We start from the raw sequence: 18,835 nt of genomic DNA, 5'->3' as shown, positions 1-18,835 counted from the left end.
AAATTGTTTAGAAAAGAATGTTTGAATTCCATGACTTTTATCGTTATTCTGCTGTTCAACATAACTTGTTCGTATGCAATAATTATTCTAAATGTTTGAATTTCTACTTATATTACTTATAACATGAATGTTTGATTTAATAACAATAAAATTCTAAACATTTTTGATAGTATACTTAAATCGTGAATGAATGTCAATAATATTAAATATGAGTAATAGTCGGTTTAATTTCACGGACATGGTTTCTTTAGTTATTTCAGTTAAAAGAGAGAGTATTAACATTTTCAATTAATATAAGTGAATAATATAATTTATAAATAAGTAATATCCTACTACACCTATATTTGTAATAAATCCTTTTAGTGACAGTACATTTTTTAATGTCAGTACATATTTGTAGTTACGCACACATACAGTTAACAAAGATGTTCAAGATGTCCATGCAAAATGTTCAACAATAATAGGTAATTATCATCGTGAATAATATTGCAATAATTTGATTTTGACCAGAATAATTAAATCGTTTTTACTTATGTAGCGTGATTTAAATAGAGTAATATTTTATATCTTCTAACTGTAGAAACTTTACTGAATATAACATATTAAGTAAATTTGACGAGAGAAAAAAGAGTAAGATATATATAGCAAAGATTTGTTTGAAATATTTTTAGTTTGTAAATGTAGTAGAGATATTGCGCGAAGAATTTGAAAATCATAAAGCAGCAAATAAGGAGTTATATTATTGGAGTTATCTTACATGTAACATCATATTGTAATATCGATTTGTACAGTAATCAGATTACATTATTTTTGTATACTTTCTATAATAATCTATAATAACATGTCGTTATAAACACATAGTCACATCTTATGTCATTAAAATTTAAATTTCGACTAATTATTTCGATAAGTTTGTATTTCTGCTATACTACCATCTAAGCGAAACATACAAATATTATATAATTCTATGACACTTCGATGGTAGTACATAATTAATTATGCACATAACAATTAATGCACATATAATGTTGATTCAATATATTCGTTATAATAGATGATTTGTTTTACATCTACAAAGCAGAAAACCATGTACATATACACATATACATATATATGTACATATATATATGTATCTATAGGTAGATATACACGATTAATGAATTTATAATAAATTAAATTTTACAATAGGCACAATTATATAAATAATTAAATAAATAACATCGGTAAATACAATTATCCTAACAAACAAAAAGTATTTGTTATTGATTATCTTAAAGAAACTTTCAATACAATAAAAAAGTAACAAATATAATTATTCTCTTATCGGTTGACGTAGGAAGGGGAGGTGCTTTATATAATTTTTTTTTTTCTTTAATCGTAGGAAAAAAGCAAACTTAAGTTTTGATTGAAGTTTGTACTGTAACATTATATCTAAAGATTTTTTTTTTTACAAAAAGACATATTTACAAAAAAATATTACTTTCATTATCCCACGAGACGGAGAGTATTCGTTCATTCTGACTAATCCTCTCCCTTTCCTAAACGCCCATGAAAATAGCAAATTGCTCGGTTAAATCCAATTATAATCTTAATCTTAATAATCGTCGTATTACGGACGAAATCTATTGTCATTTTTTTAAATACATAAATCTTATTTTTATAAATAGTCTACTCGTTCCCAAGGCACCATTTCTCAGCCCTTGGATGCAAACGTAAAAGTATATATGATCGAAGATAGATATTTATTATTCATTTCGCTGTTATATCATTGTCTTCGATTTTTCATCTTGATTTACTTATATATTCTTAGATGGATAAAATATTGAAATGAAAATTGTTATCGGGACGTTTGCATCTAAGCGTCAACTCGATAACATGATATCATCTTTCATATTACTAATTGAAAGCTATCATCGTATCATCGAAACTTTTTTTTAATCACTTTTGTATAAAACAAATCGAAAGGAGGATACTTTTAACAAAAATCTTATTAATAATCCTCGTAACCACTTTGCAATAATTTATATATATATATATATATATATATATATATATATATATATATATATAGAGATAAATGTAGATATATAATAGATATATAATATTTGTAATATATTTTCTTAAAAATAGAACTACAGTAAATCAGCGATATTATAAGCACGTTTTGTACCGTTCAACAAACTTGTGCGTAACTAAATATAAAGAAGACAAATCATTTTAACATATATACTCACTCGTAACCCCATCTTTTATCTAATTATTGTACAGTACGTTTAAATGTTCTAGCATTATATATATATATATATATATATATATATATATATATATATATATACATACATACATATATATATATATATACTGTATATCTTGAAAGATTCGCTGCAAGCTCGTCAGGATAAGTATTAGCAAAAATTACCAGTCTTACAGATTTGAAAGTCTCATCGAAGCTGATCTATACGAATTGGTACGAGGAGATCTTAAAACACAGATTCATTAGATACATCACTTAAAGCATCATTATTTACAACTGTATACGAATACTAGTCGATTCTAAAAAAGCACATAATTCTTATCGAAAAAAAATTAAATTCATCGTATTCATATACTGAAAATCTTTTTTCTAGTTTCTCAAATCATGAAGACTATCATTTTTTTACATTTAAAAATGTCAAGTTCTTTGATCGTTAGTTTTCAATTTCCTATGAAAAAATAATCATTCGTATGATTATACGTCTACGATCAAATAACTTCTTTTTTGTAAACGACTTGCAAACATCCCTAAATTAGTTTATAATTATTATTACTTTCTTTCTTCAGCTCTCTCTCTCTCTCTCTCTCTCTCTCTCTCTCTCTCTCTCTCTCTTTCTCTCTCTCTCTCTCTCTCTTTCTTTTCCACGTTATTACTACGTCTATACTTACTATCTACTTTTTAAATCTTTTACTTGTAATACTACAGTCTTAATGTTCGTTTTCGTCAAGAATAGGTATTTTGTCAACTTTTTGATTAACGCGTAACGTTGCACCCCATTTAGCACCTCTTACTGCTTCTGAAGTAGCCATTAAAACTGAATATGAGTTTGGACTAACTGCTTCCTTACTGTAGTGAATACCATACAAGAAGTAAATAAGCATTCCTGGAAATATAAAAATAATAAAATATAGGAAAAATGCATATATGAAAAATATAAAAAATATCGAAAAGAACTTTATCACCTTACCTACTATCATCCAGACGAAAAATCGTAACCATGTTAATAATGACAAGTGGAACATCAAACCAACATTGAAAAGAATACTTAAAGCTGGAATCAAAGGTACCATCGGTACTTGAAATTTACCACTTGGTGGATTTTGTTGATGTGCACCGATCACCAACAACCCTGTAAACACAATCTCAAAATAATAAATTTAACATAATCTATTTTTGCAATCATTTTAGAAGACTATAATTCACTACCGATTATCAGAAGAATCACATTCATCAAGACTATATAATCGATCCATGCTGATTCGAAAGATGATTGGAACAATAGCATCAAAATTCCGCAAAGGGTACCACTGGCTAATGTATAAAGTGTTACGGTAAAAGCCACGACGGTTCCAGGCTCACAATTGCCTAAAGAATTTGCTAACCAACTGTATCGTGATTTTAATTTTCCAACACCTTCGCTGGTATCTAAAAGCTGTGAAAATATCATGTTTTAAAATCAAGCGAAAAAAAGATATTTTATGTACTCGTGTATTTGTGCGCGCGCGCGCGCGTGTATTTATATATGTATGTATGTGTATGTACCTCGGCTGATGCCGATGCAATACTATTGCAATCACTATTAAAATCTGCACCCTCTGTAGGTGGTGAAGCTAAACTGCTCGGTGTACCAGCGATAGAAGCAGCAGGTGTATTTTTTTCAGGACGATATCTGAGTACTATGACACTAGCCGATACGATGGTATACGCCAAGAAAGTACCAATAGACATAAATTCAACCAAATGTTGTAAATCGAAAAGAAGAGCGATCAACGCACTAAAAATTCCACTAATCATTAGATTAAGAACTGGTACTTGAGTGCGATTGCTTATATAACCGAGAAAACCAAAAAGGAGACCATCGTTTGCCATGGCATACATCGTTCTTGGTAAGGAAAAGAGCGAACCGAAGAGAGTCGTTGTCATTCCGCAAAGTGCACCGATGCTGTAAGGAATACAATTTTTTAAACGATTCTGCTATTTCTTGTTTAATAATTATTGGATTAGTCGATAAGTAATGTTGAAATTTTTAGTAAAAAGATATTAAACATACTGTGTTATTTATTCTGGTATAAAATATTGCGAATTTTTATATTACTTATTGGCCAATTCAATATTTATTTGATGCTGATATTTGTTTGACTCACCTAATCACATATTTAGCCCATGGTATACCTCTCGATGCGAAAGCTTCGGGAAGTGCTGCAGTAGGGTTGATGTTCCAGTAAGGGACAATCAAAGTAAGAACACCACCGACCATTACATATCCAATAGTGACAATAGCCATCGAAAGAATCGTTGCTAATGGAATACTTCGTCCTGGATCAAGTGCCTCTTCTCCGGATGTTGCGATCGAATCGAAGCCAACGAAAGCGTAAAAGCATGTTGCTGCGCCTAAACGAGCCGATCGAAATAAGAAAAATAAAAAAGTAATAAAATATTAGAGAGAAGATTTTCGATTCGAAATATATAACTTGGTAAGAAATTATTTTCAGTCATGACTTCATTATTGCATTCAATTTTCTTAAAATAGCAACGACTCACCGGCAAGTACTCCACTGAAACCATATGGAAAAATTCCACCGTTTTCGTTGCTCCAATTCGAGATGTCTGCGTAATAAATTCCCAAAACGATCGTCAGTATCATGACAGCTAAATTGACCAAAGTCAAGAGAGAATTAACGGCTGCCGAACATTTCACTCCTAATGTTAGAAGCATTGCATAAACAAGACATAAACCGCATGCCAAGAAATCCGGCATGGTACCAAGTGGTTCTCCCATTGTATAACCACCCATTAAATGATGAGTATAATTGCTGATCGCTCCTCCTGCCAAGGAATCTACGTAACCACTCCAAGCTCTTGCCACGGATGCAGCACCTGATTTCGATTGATACATAATATTTTTTATGAGAACTGAAATGATAACAAAGTTACAAAATAAAATTATTAAACGTACCAATCATATGCTCCAATATTATGTTCCAACCGATAACGAAGGCCCAAAATTCACCGATAGAAACGTAAGTATAAACATAAGCACTGCCAGCTTTAGGCACTCTCGCACCAAATTCGGCATAACACAGAGCGGCTAACAATGAAGCTACACCGGCTAGAAGAAAGCTGAAAATCACACCTGGTCCAGCTAAATGGTGAGCTACCGTTCCTGTCAGGACATAGATTCCAGCACCGACCATATGCCCGACACCTGATAACACGTGAGAAATATGAATGATATTTTTTAATTCCTTTTCTTACATAAGTATAGAAAATTTTACCGAGTATGTGACGATGTAATTTATATTCCTATTATATTTATATTAGCTTAAAAAAAGTTTATGTTTTATCGTTTGATATATTCTTTAATGTTATGGATACTTATCAGATAGATAAATAATCGCATTACTCGTTTCTTTTTTTTTTCATGAAATAGACTTAATGAATATCGTATAAATTATTTATTACCAATAAAATAATTAATTTTTAGAAAAATGTTCTTTACGTGAAACGTGATACTCACCAAGCAAAGTAATATCGAAAGTAGAGAGACATCTCTTCATCGGTGTTTCCAATAAATCTCCATGCAATTTCTTCGTACGATTAAGTTTCGCATATAATCCGGACATGACGTGCCCCAGGATCATCCGCCGCACCGATGGCATGTTAGAAATCTATAAAAATCGTAAGGTGGATGAAATTATTCTTAACATATGTTTTCTTATCATTTAATCGTTTAGGAAAACTTCGTGAAAATTTGCAAAGGTTTTATGTGCATTTATAATTTAAAGGAATAAATCTTTAGAGACTTTACTATTGAAAAATATGGATATCAGTCGCTCGAGGAGAAACACAAATATTACAAAATAAATAATTGATGATTTCAAAGATCTAAAAATAAAAGGTCAGCAAAAATTATAATGGTGTAGAAAATGTGTTAGAAAAAAGAAAATAATTTTACTTACTGGTCTCTCCTCGTAGAGATTTTTCTTATTTCAAAGAAAGATTTCTAAGAGTGTCACAAGCGACAGTACTACGACGAACAAATCCGTCAGTGACGAAGAAGCGTATGAGGACGTCGTATGGCGCCTCTGCTAATACGCAGACTCGTTTATTCGATCGATTCAGCTGGAATAGGACTATTTACGTCATTCTACGCTTCAAGTATGAATGGGGAAGATCCTTTCGCTTAGACATCATACGTATTTATATGCTATCAAAAACTACATCGAAGTATCGAACAATCGTTTATGATATAATTAATTATCAAACGTTGCTTTAAGAAGCTAATGATGATGGACAGTAGAAGGACTCTTGATTGTTAGTTCTTTCATTGTTGTACTTTTGTATTATCGGTTTTAGCACGAGTATCGTGCAGATAATCTATATAACGAAGCTCGAAGAACTCTTCAATTTTGACGCGCAAGAACGTTCTAGCTGATAAGATAATAAAAATTAATGATACGAAGTAACATAAAATCTAAGTGTAATTAACATTAAATTAAGATATATATATATATGTATGTATGTATGTATGTATATATATATGTATGTATATATGTATATAGGATATTATATTTGATGTAATCGAAATGAAATGTGATCAATCAACCCAATTTTAATTTAAGCATTTTTATTATTTGCGTTTAATGATAAATCATTTTATCGCAATTTATATAATAAAAATGAAAATAAAATTGAAAGTTAAATTAAATACATAAGAAAATTATCTTGGATATATAATAAATGAATAATTAATTAAAATTTACAAAAAATAAAATAAGATTCAAAGTTGAAATCGATCTTGGATCTTTTATAGTATATACTTAACTTTTGTTATTTCGATATCATATTGAAAAAGTATATTATTAATTTTCTTAAATATAAATACATAATATGCAACATAAAATAATTATTTTAGAAAAAATTATTGATTTTTCAATAATATTGTAAAGAACATTTTGATACTTTTTATCAATGTCAATTATAAGAAAAATATTCACTTGTTTAGACAATCTGCAAATTTCAAAATTCAAATCGATTTTTTCAAATTTTATTTACTCAGAACGAAATATTTTTAAATACCTGTTAATTTATTATCTTCTAGCATATTTATAATTTTATTTAAAAATTCTAGGATTATATGTTGTGACTTTGTTGTTAGAAAGGTAACTTTAGTTATAAAAAATTAGCTTATCAACATGGCGGAAAAACTATTTTAATCTTACTATTATTTTTACTAGATGGCGTTGTTCGTTGATGTGCAATGTTCGTAATGTATAGTAAGTGTATGCATTTTTAGGTTGATACAAACAAACAGCGGATATTTAAAATGACATCTTTTGTAAAGATCGATTTTAAATTCTTTATATGCACGTAGAAATAATTATTATAATTTTCTAAGAAACGTACAATAATACTTTAAAATCAATTTTTAATCTGTAGCAATGAGTGAGTTTAAAGTACATCATCTAATAGTGGAATTAATTGGTTTATTAGGGTGAGAAGAAACTTCTTCTATTTATACAATTTGTAAAAATTATATTTATTTTCATTATAAAGTGATAATAAAATTATCATATAGTGATAATAAAAAAGATATTGTATAATACTTTCATATTTTATTGTTTATTAGATCCACAGCTGCGCCAGAAAAGTTTGTAGAAAGATTACAAAAAGAAAGTACTGTAACCACAGGAGCCTTAAATGTTATTGCCTCTCAAAGTTGTGTTCGTCGTTTAACTAAGGCTTCACCATTTCCAGAATTGTTCTTACAAAAATATGAAGAACTTAAATCTAAAAAGTTCGTAATTTTACATATCTAATGATATATTTCTTATAAGTTGATAATATTGAAAACAATATAAAGCATTATATATTATAGGGTAGATTTATTAGGTCCGTTTATGCAACTTTTGGAATATATATCTGAAGATAAAGAATTAAGAACTTGTTTGGCAAAACATGCAACTGTATTATCAGCACCTAAAACTTCTCCTATTACAAAAGAAGACTTACCGCAGGTTCGTTGTGTATATATATATATATATATATGTATAAATTTATTTTTTTATTTGTATGAAGTTTTTTGTTCCTTGACATATTTTAGCACAAATAATACTTTCTATATTACAGATTTGTAAAAATGTAATAAAGGCTGCTGTAGAAGGAGAAAGAAAATTAAATAAGCAAGTTGTTTCAATCGTTAAAAAAAGTGATGCTGCTTTGAAACATAATTGGATAACAGAAAGGCCTCGTATGTCTTGGGACTTTCATATCGAAGGAAATACAGGACCATGTCAAAGTTTGTAAATTTATACTGCTAATAATTCTATTATATCACTTAAAAAGTACATATATTTTCAAAGGATCAGTAATATTTTGCAGAAGTCGTACCAATTGTATCTCAAGAGTCTATACTCCTTTGGGATATCTTATATTGTTTGAAAGGTATAGATGGAACCTACATTGTTTCTGAACCTTTAACAAATCCTTATGGTGTTAGAACATTCAACATATCATCTGATGTTGGTAAGGCTCAATGTATTATTTTTTGTAATAATTTTAACAAAAATATTAATTCAAGTTTGATTTAGGAATATCATTTAAACAGTTGGTTCAACAAATACTTCCCTTGGCATCTTATTACTCAATGACAATTAGATTCGTTGAAGAAAAAGTTTCATCAGAAGATGGGCAAGTGAATCATGCTTTAAGAGGAGCTATAAGATGTTTATTAAAAGATTATTTGGTAAATAATAGATATACTATAATAATCACATATAAATATTAGATATTTAATTGTAATATTCTAATTTCAGTTATTTATTGTACAATTGGAAATGGAACATGTTCGTAACAAACTCAATTTGCAGAAATTATGGTTTTATATTCAATCTACTATGTCCACTATGTTTATACTGTCACAAATTACATCTACAATATGCAAGGTTAATGAAAATGTGCCAACTTTAATTCAATTACTATTATTTTAATTTAGTAAACATTATTTTTATTCTAGCTGATATTAATTTTTTTTGTTTTTAGGCAAATGCTCGAGGCGGAAAAGTATTAAGTCTTCTTCATGAACAAGCAAATAATATCAGTGGTGAACCAAAGTCCAAAGAATTATGTTTATTTTTAATTCATGCAGCTAGTGTTCCTTATATGCAAATTTTAGAAAAATGGGTTTATAAAGGTGTAATTCGTGATCCGTATGAAGAAGTACGTATTGTATGGATATTATTTATAACTGTTCTACAGTATTTATTGCTTTTTTGTAATGTACATATACGACAGTTTCTTGTAGAAGATAATGAGCTTATTCAACGAGAAGAACTTCCTGTAGATTATTCTGCAGATTATTGGGAGAAGAGATATACAATGAGATCAGAAAGAATCCCAATATTCTTAAGTGATCATGCTCAAACAATTCTTAGAACTGGAAAATATTTTAATGTAATCAGACAATGTGGTACGTTTTCAAATGGTCTTTTTAATTGTATATTGGTATTACTTTTTATTGAATTTTTTAAACATATACAGGAAAAACAATAAAATGGGGTAAGCAAGAGCCTTTTACTTATCAGCATAAAGGACAACAGTATATTGCTGCAATAGATAGAGCATATTCAGAAGCAGCAAAGACTTTATTAGAAGTCTTGATGGAAGAAAATGATTTAATGGGTAGATTACGTAGCGTAAAAAGTTATTTTCTTTTAGCTCAAGGAGATTTTGTGGTAATTTGTATATTAATTAATGAAAGTTATAAATTCATATTCTATATATTGTTTATTAATATTATTTTACACTTTATATACGTGTGACTAAATTTAAGGTCCAATTTATGAATTTGTGTGAGGCTGAATTGAACAAGAACATGTACGATATTGTTCTACATCGTATAGCATCTCTCCTTGAAGTTGCTTTACGTATGTCTACTGCTGATTTAGATCCATACAAAGATGATCTAAAGCCAGAACTTCTTCCTTATGATCTACAGTTTCAAATGTTTAGAATACTTTCTATACAGACGCGAGAAGAAAGAGGTAATTTATATTTTCATATTTATCACTAGAATCACTAATCACAATAAATAATAACAATAAAGATTATTTGTCTTTTAGAATATTGCTTTCAAGCAGATAAATCATTAACTGGATTGGAGGCATTTGTATTCAATTATGAAGTCAAGTGGCCTGTTTCTTTAATTATTAACAGAAAAGCAATTGCATGCTATCAAATGTTATTTAGACATTTGTTACATTGCAAATATATTGAAAGAATCCTATGTAGGTAAGAAAATTTTATTTATTAAATATAAACTCATACTTTTGTTAAATATTAAATTATACCTGTTTAAATAATTACAAAAAATTATAGAGTATGGATCAGTAATAAAATAGCAAAAACCTTCACACATGAAGTAGCTATGGCATATAGACAGTCATTTTCACTAAGACAACGGATGCTAGATTGTATTCAACATTTGGAATATTATATGATGGTTGAAGTTATAGAACCAAATTGGTTAACATTCATAAATAAAATGAGTAAAGTAAGTTTTAATTTTTAAAATATTTTTCCAATTATATTCTTTGCTCTTATTCTTCTTGTTAGGTTTGTAATGTCGATGAAGTTCTTAGTGTCCATCAAGATTTACAAGATAGTTATTTAAAAGAATGTATGCTAACAGATCCTGATCTTCTTGGCTGTATTACTGGAATTTGTGCAACTTGCATCGAATTTTGCAACTTCATGCAGGTAAGTTCATAACATATTATGTAGTTTGTATGGCTGTATTCACTTATAATATATATGCTTTTAATGATGTTATACAAACTCACACATAGTTTGTTGTTTTATTATTTGATTGATCACGCTTATAAAACAGCTATCCTTTTGCAATATGCAAAAATACACAGAATATGAAAAAAGATATTTATAGCTCATTTATTAACATGATTCAATAATATTGTCATTATTATGGCAAATATTTTTATTTTAAACGAAATAAAATACTTGTGATAACTTGGTATTGTTTGTAAAGCCACAGTAATTTTACATGGCATAGCATAGTTAAATAAGGTGACAATTATTACAAATATCATTTAATGATCTATCAAAAGGTTTGATTAAAGATAATGATTGTAATAAGTTAAATTTTCATATTTTGCTAATGTTAAGCGTATGAGCCGTTACTACATAGATGCTGAATTGACTTCCATGATTGGTACCAATCAAGATGATGTCTATGAATCTGAGGTATATTGTTAAAATTATAAGTTTGCTTTATCAATATGCATTTTTTAGTGTAGAATCATGAAGCTTGTTTCCAGCAAATGAGTATATTATTTTAGTATATTTTTTGTTAATCATTTCACTCATCTGCAAAAAATAAAAAAATTTAGCACTTTTATTAATTTTCAAACCTGCATGATATTATGTTTCATGAATGTAGGTAGTTAAAATATTGATTATAAAAAGATTTTTCTTTATTTTTTGATAGTGAAAAAATTTTCATTTATCTTTATTCTTTTAAATCTTTTAATATATTCGTCATGCCACTATATTTTTATCATTAATTTTTCAATATAAAAAAAAATGTATTCAGTTTTTCTCATATTTTTAACATTTATGCCTGAAGAAGTTATGTTTACAATTGTTTTAATATCGAATATATAATTTGAAAATGAAATTGAAAAATTACTATAGTAATGTATTAAAAACATTACTTTGGCTTTATAAATTATACTTAATACAAAAACATTAAGTGTTTAGATTTTATTGTTCATATGAATACATTTGATTCACTTTTTAAATATTTTTCTATAAATTTTTCACTCTATACAATTTAATATATAATATACATTCTGTGAAATATATATTTATTATCATATAACTTTTCACAATTTCTTCGTACTTATAAAATCAGTAAGCTTAACACCACTGCATTACATAATATGCACACACTAAAATTATTAGATGAACAAAAACATTACAATTACCTTGATAATTATTGTAGTTGGCCATTAATTGTGTATAGAATAATAATGTATATACTTATAATTTTTTTTTTAACACATTTAATACTTCTCATTTAATAAATTTTTTATAGCTTTTTAATTGTATTGAGAAATATGATTATACATTATTATTTTTTAATCATCTCCAAATATAGTATTAAATGTGTTAAAAATGAAAATGTAATTTCCTATTTGATGTTTTTATCACAAAAAATTGAATATTTTATTTAAATGTAGAGCAAAATTACAGTGGACTTGCAAGATTTTGATCTACACCCACATAAGTATATTCATTTGTTTCATGATTTATATTTTATTTTATTTATATCCTGTTATGATAATTTAAAAGATAAATATCTTTGCCGTAATATACAATTTGCTATTAATATTTGAGTTGTAAATGAATTTTATATGAAAACGAGCATGTATTACTATGGAAATAATATTTGATATATTTTCGTATTTATTAAATTTAGGTATATGAAAAAAGAACACGAATTGAAAATTTAAATTTGAATTTATGATTTATTGTGCATTATTTTGCTTGATGGTATTATTATTTTATGTGGTAATATAATAATTTTATTATTTAATTTATAATATTAAATATTTAAAATAATGTTACAGAGAGATTCTGATTTAAAATATGCTTATATTTTTTTCTATAATTTTTAACATATGAACTAAACATATATTAATTCATTTTCTAATATTTTTGTTCTATAATGCAGATAAATGCTTATAATATTACGTAATAAATATATTATGTAAAATAATATTAAAATAATATCTCTATGATTTATTACTTAGGTGGAAGGTGGTTCAATCTCAAAAAATTGTACACCAAGCTTTGAAGAAACTATTCTTTCGTTGGATAACAAATTTACAGAAGCATTAATGCGTTTATTAGATAGAATTTGTGATTTAGGTTGCGATAATAATAACGAAAAACTACTTAATGTTCTTTGCCGGTGAGTTTTTTTTTATTTTTTTTTTTTTTTTTTTTTTAGAAATTAATGAAAATTTTTTATTTGTATATATTACTCTATCGAAATCGTTTTTTAAATATTTCATATTATAATTGATTTTATATTTAGGCTGGATTTCAATTTGTTTTATACCAAAATTTTGGTCCAACGAGAAAAAGAAAAAACTGTCACGCAACAAGATGTTTCTGGATAGACAGATCGTTATTATTACGAAAATTATTTGAGAAGGTATTCAATATTAATTTACAAGAAATAATTAAGATTTTATAAAATGAAGTAGATAGATCAAAATGTCAAAAAAATATACTTTTCTAATACATATTTGTATGATGAACAAATCGTACTGTATATATGTCTAATAAAAATATTTTGTTTTTATTTTTAATTTACAGAATAGAGTTCGTTAATAATGAAGTATATATATATATATATTTCATTGTTAACGGCGATGTCATCAATATTTAAATGGCACATTTCTAAAAATATTATAAAGAAATATAATTTAACTGTGTTATAATTTACATTCGTATCAACAATCAAATTTTAATATTACATAGACTCTTGAACTGGATCTTGTATTTCCATATTAAGATTATTATTATCGATTGCACATTTAACTGTATTTAAGGTTGATTCGATTGTAGCCAATTTTTCTGCCATTTGTTCTAACACAGCAAATACTTTTTCATTTTCCGATATCTGTTTCTTACGCAATAAAATCTCTTTAGCTTTTTTAACGACATACGAATCTATCCTTAAAATAGGTGAATCCATATTAGAAACATTAGGGGATAAACATTTTCCATAACAATTACCGGGACAACAAACTTCAAAATTATCATGAGATTTAACAACAAGTTTTCCATCCTTTAAATAATTAGGAAACAAAAAAATTCTTTTTACGAGGAAACCTAATGGATTACACGCATATGAACTTATACCAGATAAAAATCTTGATTTACATAAAAAAGGTGTGCCTGTAGTAACATTTTCGATATAAGAAATGAGACGTATTCTGGAAATCAAGCCGATAAGTTCGGCTTTTCCAAGAATATCGGCTGTATCGCTGACTGCTAAACCATTTAGCAGATTAAACAATACGATGGCAATTAAGAATACAAATAATACGAAAACAAAACGACTGAGTACTGGATGCGACATGAAGGGTATATCATTGGCATCGAACTCTCCGGTAAGCATAATTATGGTTTTAAAAAGTGAGTGTCCTGGATCGGGAAAGTTCTCATCACCACCGTCCTTAAAGAGAGTAAAGAATGCAAGTGCAAAGGCTAAGATAAGAAAAGCATAAAGAAATAGAAAACGCATGAAGTTCCATGATACTGTCTTGAACATTTGAATACCTGTGGACATTCTTGGATATTGTCCGATTAGAATAACAACTTCCCACGCTGATACTAATATAGCCACTGCTCCGACTTCCGGACCAGCGCCATTCAATAAACACGAACCTAAGATGATCAAGATCATTTCTAACCAATTTTCTAAACTAGATATATAGTAGCAAGGCGAAGAAACTAATTGTATGATCTCTCTGATGGCAAGAAAAAATAAAGCCACGAATGTCATGACCCATAATAGATCATTTCTCTGCCATCCAGGGTACGCGATATATTTCAACTCTTTGTCATTGCTTTCATTTACTTTTGTGTCGGTCTGATTAGATGTTATACCATAAGTCATACGTAAAATGTATGTATTGAGTAATATGTAAAATATTACGTAAAAGGCAAAATTAAGATAAAAGAGATGCCGTATCCTATACCATTTAAGATGCAAAAACGAGGATAAAAGTGGGTGTTTTAGAAGGTATTTTAACGCACTATTTTCAGACATATATCGAAGCGTGTCCATCTCGCAATATTTTGGAGAAACGTAAGAATTTTTCGCATTTCGATCTCGCATATGAGATGTATCGTGCGGCATTAAACATCGATAATTAAATTCGATAGTATACTCGTTCGTACGTTCCTTTCTTGTTTGAAGGCAATCGTCAAAATATTCGACCAAAGTGTTTAACGGGATGTCAGCGATCGGTGGTACGTTGAATTTATTCATATGTCCTATGTAACTTCCCTTTTCTAATAACAAACTCACTGCTTCGCGAGAACCTGCTCTTGCTGCATAATGCAACGGTGTATTTCCTTTGTCTAAACAATAAGAATATCTATTATATAGAATACCAATATCATTTGATCTTCAAAAACATTTACGTAATTTCAATGATACTTACTGTCCGTACAACGGACATCAACGTTATCTTGATCAAGAATCAATTTCAAACATTTTAGACGGTCAGTCACGTCCGATCGCTGTTTCTCAGGCATTCCAAGTTCTAAGCAAGCATCGATAATAAGTTCATTAGCAAGTTCACTATCGTGTTTTAGTAATTCACGTAGAATATCGCAATTAGCTTGTTGTACGGCTATAATAGCTGCTTTCGATAAGTCACGTGTATTTCCATGCGTTCTATCAAGTAATTCTTTAACGATTTTATAAAAATTATGTTCGACTGCCATTTCTAATAGATCATTGATATCATTAATTAAAGAATCGTTATTAAATTTTTCTAAACATCTTAAGAAATTGATTTCATCATTTGCATTGAGAAAATATCGAAGATTGTGAACCGAAAGATCTCTTGTTCTTGCCGGTGGCAATATCACGTTAGGTAATTTTTTCTTCAAAACTTCACGAGTCGTTTGACCATTGTAATCTTTATAACTATCCAAATCAAGAGATTGTTTGCTCTTTTGTTGTATAATATTGACCATATCCATTTGACCTTTCATAGCAGCCAAATGAAGGGCTGTAAGACCTTTGTTATTAGGGATGTTCGGACTTGCACCATGCTCAAGAAGTAATTCGGCACATTCTAAATGATTTTTTTTAACAGCTATATGAAGTGCCGTTTGTTGAGCAGCTTCTATATTTGGATTGATCATACGGTTACTTAATAGTACTTTCAACGTAGTTACGTGTCCATTTTCAACGGCGAAATGAATAGGGGAACGATTATGAGCCTCGTTGACTCTATTTGGATTTGCACCGTTTTCTAATAATAATTCAACGAATTCTGTTCGCCCACTTTTACATGCAACATCTAATAAAGTTTCTTCTGAACGATTTGGATAAACATAATTCACGTTGACGATTGATTGTTGCTTTTTCGAAGTTTGCCCAAGAAGATTTTTAAAGCTCCTTAAATCGTTTACTCGTAAACTTTCCATTAAAAGTTTGTACAGTATTTGTATTCCTGCAACAGGTTGACTGTATTCACGTAATAAATGCATCTGTAATGCTTCTTCTTCTAAATCCATTTTACGATAAAAGACTTCGAAACAATTTCTGTAAATATAAATTTAAGATGTAAACGAAAGTATTATTTTAATTATTATTTAATGTATAACAAAAAAATTATTTTAAATCATCTTTTTCATATATGTAATGCTTTATATTAAGCGTGAATGATATCGGCCTCGGTGAGTAGTACGGCCCTGGCAATGATGTCACTTCAATACAATTAAAGTGTTAAGTAAACTTATTTTCAAACAAACATGTAAGAAGGTAAACTTATCGTTATGATAACTATATCGAGATCTTATGTGCGCTCCCTAGACATTTAATATTATTTAAAAAAAAGAATTTATCTTTAAAAATATCATTTCGAACAATAACGTTCATCACGATTCTATAGTGGTGATGGTCATGTCATTCTAATGAGTATTTCCTGTCGTTAGCTTGGATTTTGAACGTGACTATAAAATGTTAAAATATAAGCAAAGGTATATTTTCAATAAAACTTTGACTAAATTATCTTTTATTTTATCATTGTATATTATTATTATTATTATTATTATTATTATTATTATTATTATTATTATTATCATCATTATTATTATTTCGTATTACATTAAACAAACCTTTTTATATCGGTAATTATCAGCAAATAATTTGATTACTAATCGTATTAATATTTTGATTTTTTCCCGATCTTCGATCTTGTATGAAAGAAGTATATATTCAAAAAAGGAAACACTGTAATTCACTTTTCTATAACATTTAAAAAATTCTAGTTAAGGAATATACGTGTTAGAATAGTAACACTATATGAACTGCCGTGTGTACGTATACAATAATTGTTGATAAATCCGTCCAATTACAACAAATGTAATATATGCGTATAAAATTCATACCGACAAGTAAAAATTCTTTGTATGGTTAGTACCACCTCGAGCAGACTGACATCACGAAACAGACACTACTGACCGGTTCTCTTCTGTCGTGATGTCAGCGTAAAAAGAGAGGGGAAACGCACACACCATGCTTAAGTGTCAGATACTGGTCGAACAGTAGTTCTTTTGACGTTACCATGAACGCATGTATGTAGTAGGTATCTGTAATAAGAGTGTATATTCGCACCTTAAACATATCACTTACATTACAGTAATCGAATGCGATATTGACGATTGATTAACTATTCAACATTTATATTTAATGATTTACTCGATCTGCAAGAAGTCATTGTTCCAATGCATTTATTATTCAGTACATGTATAGTAGAAATTGACATAATAGTCAGCTTATTATTTCAATGATCATATGATTCACCTTATGCTAACGTCATTGAATGATAAAGTTAATCTAATAATTTGTTGTTAATATTAGGAAGAAATAGAATAATTAGGAATATAACGTCCGAACGTTTAGATTCGTTTATGCTGAATAAGATACACCTACAGCAAAGATTTTATAATCAGAAATCGTTTAAGACGATGAATCATGATCAAGTTATATAAATATTGATCGCATTTTCTGATTTTATTTTTCTACAAGGACGTTTTTCTGTTCCATGAAGGATCATCGTAATTACAAATAAATCCTTTATGGTATCGATTTAGAAAAAAAAAATATTCAGTTATCGTATTTTATAAATGTCATGTTTGACTGATTACGATACCGACATATACACAGATGTCTCCTTGACTCCTTTATTGGATGTACTACGTTTCGCAACCTACGCACCCCAATACTTCTGATCCTCGACATTTTTGGCCTTGCCTTGTCCTGTACTCAGGACAAAAATCAGCTAAAATTAGGAACTCACGCCATCCGATGACGAAGTAGCAAAAAGAATGTAATTCTCACTTTGTATAGTGATTTAAAAAAGATCTTAACATTTAACAATATTTTAAGAATAAGAGGATATAAAAATTTGGATATCTCTGATAACAAGTTGTTGAAATGTTCGAACATCAACGTAATTGATAACTTTTTAAATTGGTTCCTAGGTAACACAATGGACGAATCAATATTTAAACTTATCAAATATATATATAAGAAATAATTATGAAATCATTGATGATCGGTTATTTAAAATTATATGATAAATCATTTATCATAATTGTGTTGCTATTAATTAATAAGAAATCAATATTACTTTTCGCAGTAGTATTTATATTGATATTTTATTTAGCGATAAAGTATGAGATTATAAATATTAAAAAAAAAAAAAATAGAAGGTCAAAGAAAGATAGTAAAAGAGAACGCGAGAT

At 28.3% G+C, this 18,835-nt stretch overlaps 3 protein-coding genes across 4 annotated transcripts; 1 reads left to right on the top strand and 2 right to left on the bottom strand.

Moving 5' to 3' along the window:
• Nucleotides 1-2,820: 2,820 nt before the first annotated feature.
• On the bottom strand, nucleotides 2,821-6,602 carry LOC122630353 (cationic amino acid transporter 4). The gene is made up of 9 exons (XM_043814767.1): nucleotides 6,214-6,602; nucleotides 5,772-5,922; nucleotides 5,211-5,459; nucleotides 4,796-5,131; nucleotides 4,399-4,645; nucleotides 3,797-4,196; nucleotides 3,461-3,686; nucleotides 3,222-3,383; nucleotides 2,821-3,137 (listed from the first exon to the last, which is right to left on the bottom strand). Exons 2-9 carry the CDS (start codon nucleotides 5,911-5,913, stop codon nucleotides 2,962-2,964), a joined length of 1,938 nt encoding a protein of 645 aa, XP_043670702.1. The 5' UTR covers nucleotides 5,914-5,922; nucleotides 6,214-6,602; the 3' UTR covers nucleotides 2,821-2,961.
• An 800-nt stretch (nucleotides 6,603-7,402) lies between these two features.
• LOC122630291 (gamma-tubulin complex component 2-like) lies at nucleotides 7,403-13,647 on the top strand. Of its 2 annotated transcripts, XM_043814651.1 has the most exons (17): nucleotides 7,403-7,748; nucleotides 7,884-8,051; nucleotides 8,133-8,271; nucleotides 8,384-8,552; nucleotides 8,636-8,779; nucleotides 8,845-8,999; nucleotides 9,070-9,198; nucleotides 9,296-9,472; nucleotides 9,548-9,722; nucleotides 9,794-9,987; nucleotides 10,086-10,296; nucleotides 10,375-10,543; nucleotides 10,631-10,805; nucleotides 10,868-11,011; nucleotides 11,435-11,512; nucleotides 13,084-13,244; nucleotides 13,371-13,647. In XM_043814651.1, the coding sequence occupies exons 1-17, from the start codon at nucleotides 7,696-7,698 to the stop codon at nucleotides 13,453-13,455; spliced, it is 2,526 nt and encodes an 841-aa protein (XP_043670586.1). In that variant the 5' UTR covers nucleotides 7,403-7,695; the 3' UTR covers nucleotides 13,456-13,647. The 2 variants fall into 2 exon arrangements, with proteins under 2 accessions (XP_043670586.1, XP_043670595.1); XM_043814660.1 differs by lacking the exon at nucleotides 11,435-11,512 and having other exon boundaries at nucleotides 7,408-7,748.
• Nucleotides 13,648-13,683: 36 nt separating this feature from the next.
• On the bottom strand, nucleotides 13,684-17,550 carry LOC122630284 (transient receptor potential cation channel protein painless-like). The gene is made up of 3 exons (XM_043814641.1): nucleotides 17,204-17,550; nucleotides 15,514-16,628; nucleotides 13,684-15,430 (listed from the first exon to the last, which is right to left on the bottom strand). Exons 2-3 carry the CDS (start codon nucleotides 16,598-16,600, stop codon nucleotides 13,812-13,814), a joined length of 2,706 nt encoding a protein of 901 aa, XP_043670576.1. The 5' UTR covers nucleotides 16,601-16,628; nucleotides 17,204-17,550; the 3' UTR covers nucleotides 13,684-13,811.
• Nucleotides 17,551-18,835: the final 1,285 nt, after the last annotated feature.

Source organism: Vespula pensylvanica, chromosome 1 (genome assembly GCF_014466175.1).
Source record: "Vespula pensylvanica isolate Volc-1 chromosome 1, ASM1446617v1, whole genome shotgun sequence".
Taxonomy (NCBI): domain Eukaryota; kingdom Metazoa; phylum Arthropoda; class Insecta; order Hymenoptera; family Vespidae; genus Vespula; species Vespula pensylvanica.
This window is presented reverse-complemented; position numbering and strand designations above follow the sequence as displayed.

Excerpts from the sequence above, each read along its gene's own strand:
- LOC122630291 (XM_043814651.1), top strand. The coding sequence starts at position 7,696 with ATGAGTGAGTTTAAAGTACATCATCTAATAGTGGAATTAATTGGTTTA. Across the intron at positions 8,780-8,844 it reads CAACATATCATCTGATGTTG|GAATATCATTTAAACAGTTG; the intron begins GTAAGGCTCAAT and ends AGTTTGATTTAG. Across the intron at positions 10,806-10,867 it reads TCATAAATAAAATGAGTAAA|GTTTGTAATGTCGATGAAGT; the intron begins GTAAGTTTTAAT and ends TCTTCTTGTTAG.
- LOC122630284 (XM_043814641.1), bottom strand. The coding sequence starts at position 16,600 with ATGGATTTAGAAGAAGAAGCATTACAGATGCATTTATTACGTGAATAC. Across the intron at positions 15,431-15,513 it reads TGATGTCCGTTGTACGGACA|ACAAAGGAAATACACCGTTG; the intron begins GTAAGTATCATT and ends CTTATTGTTTAG.
- LOC122630353 (XM_043814767.1), bottom strand. The coding sequence starts at position 5,913 with ATGCCATCGGTGCGGCGGATGATCCTGGGGCACGTCATGTCCGGATTA. Across the intron at positions 4,197-4,398 it reads TGGGCTAAATATGTGATTAG|CATCGGTGCACTTTGCGGAA; the intron begins GTGAGTCAAACA and ends TATTCCTTACAG. Across the intron at positions 3,384-3,460 it reads TGTGATTCTTCTGATAATCG|GGTTGTTGGTGATCGGTGCA; the intron begins GTAGTGAATTAT and ends TTGTGTTTACAG.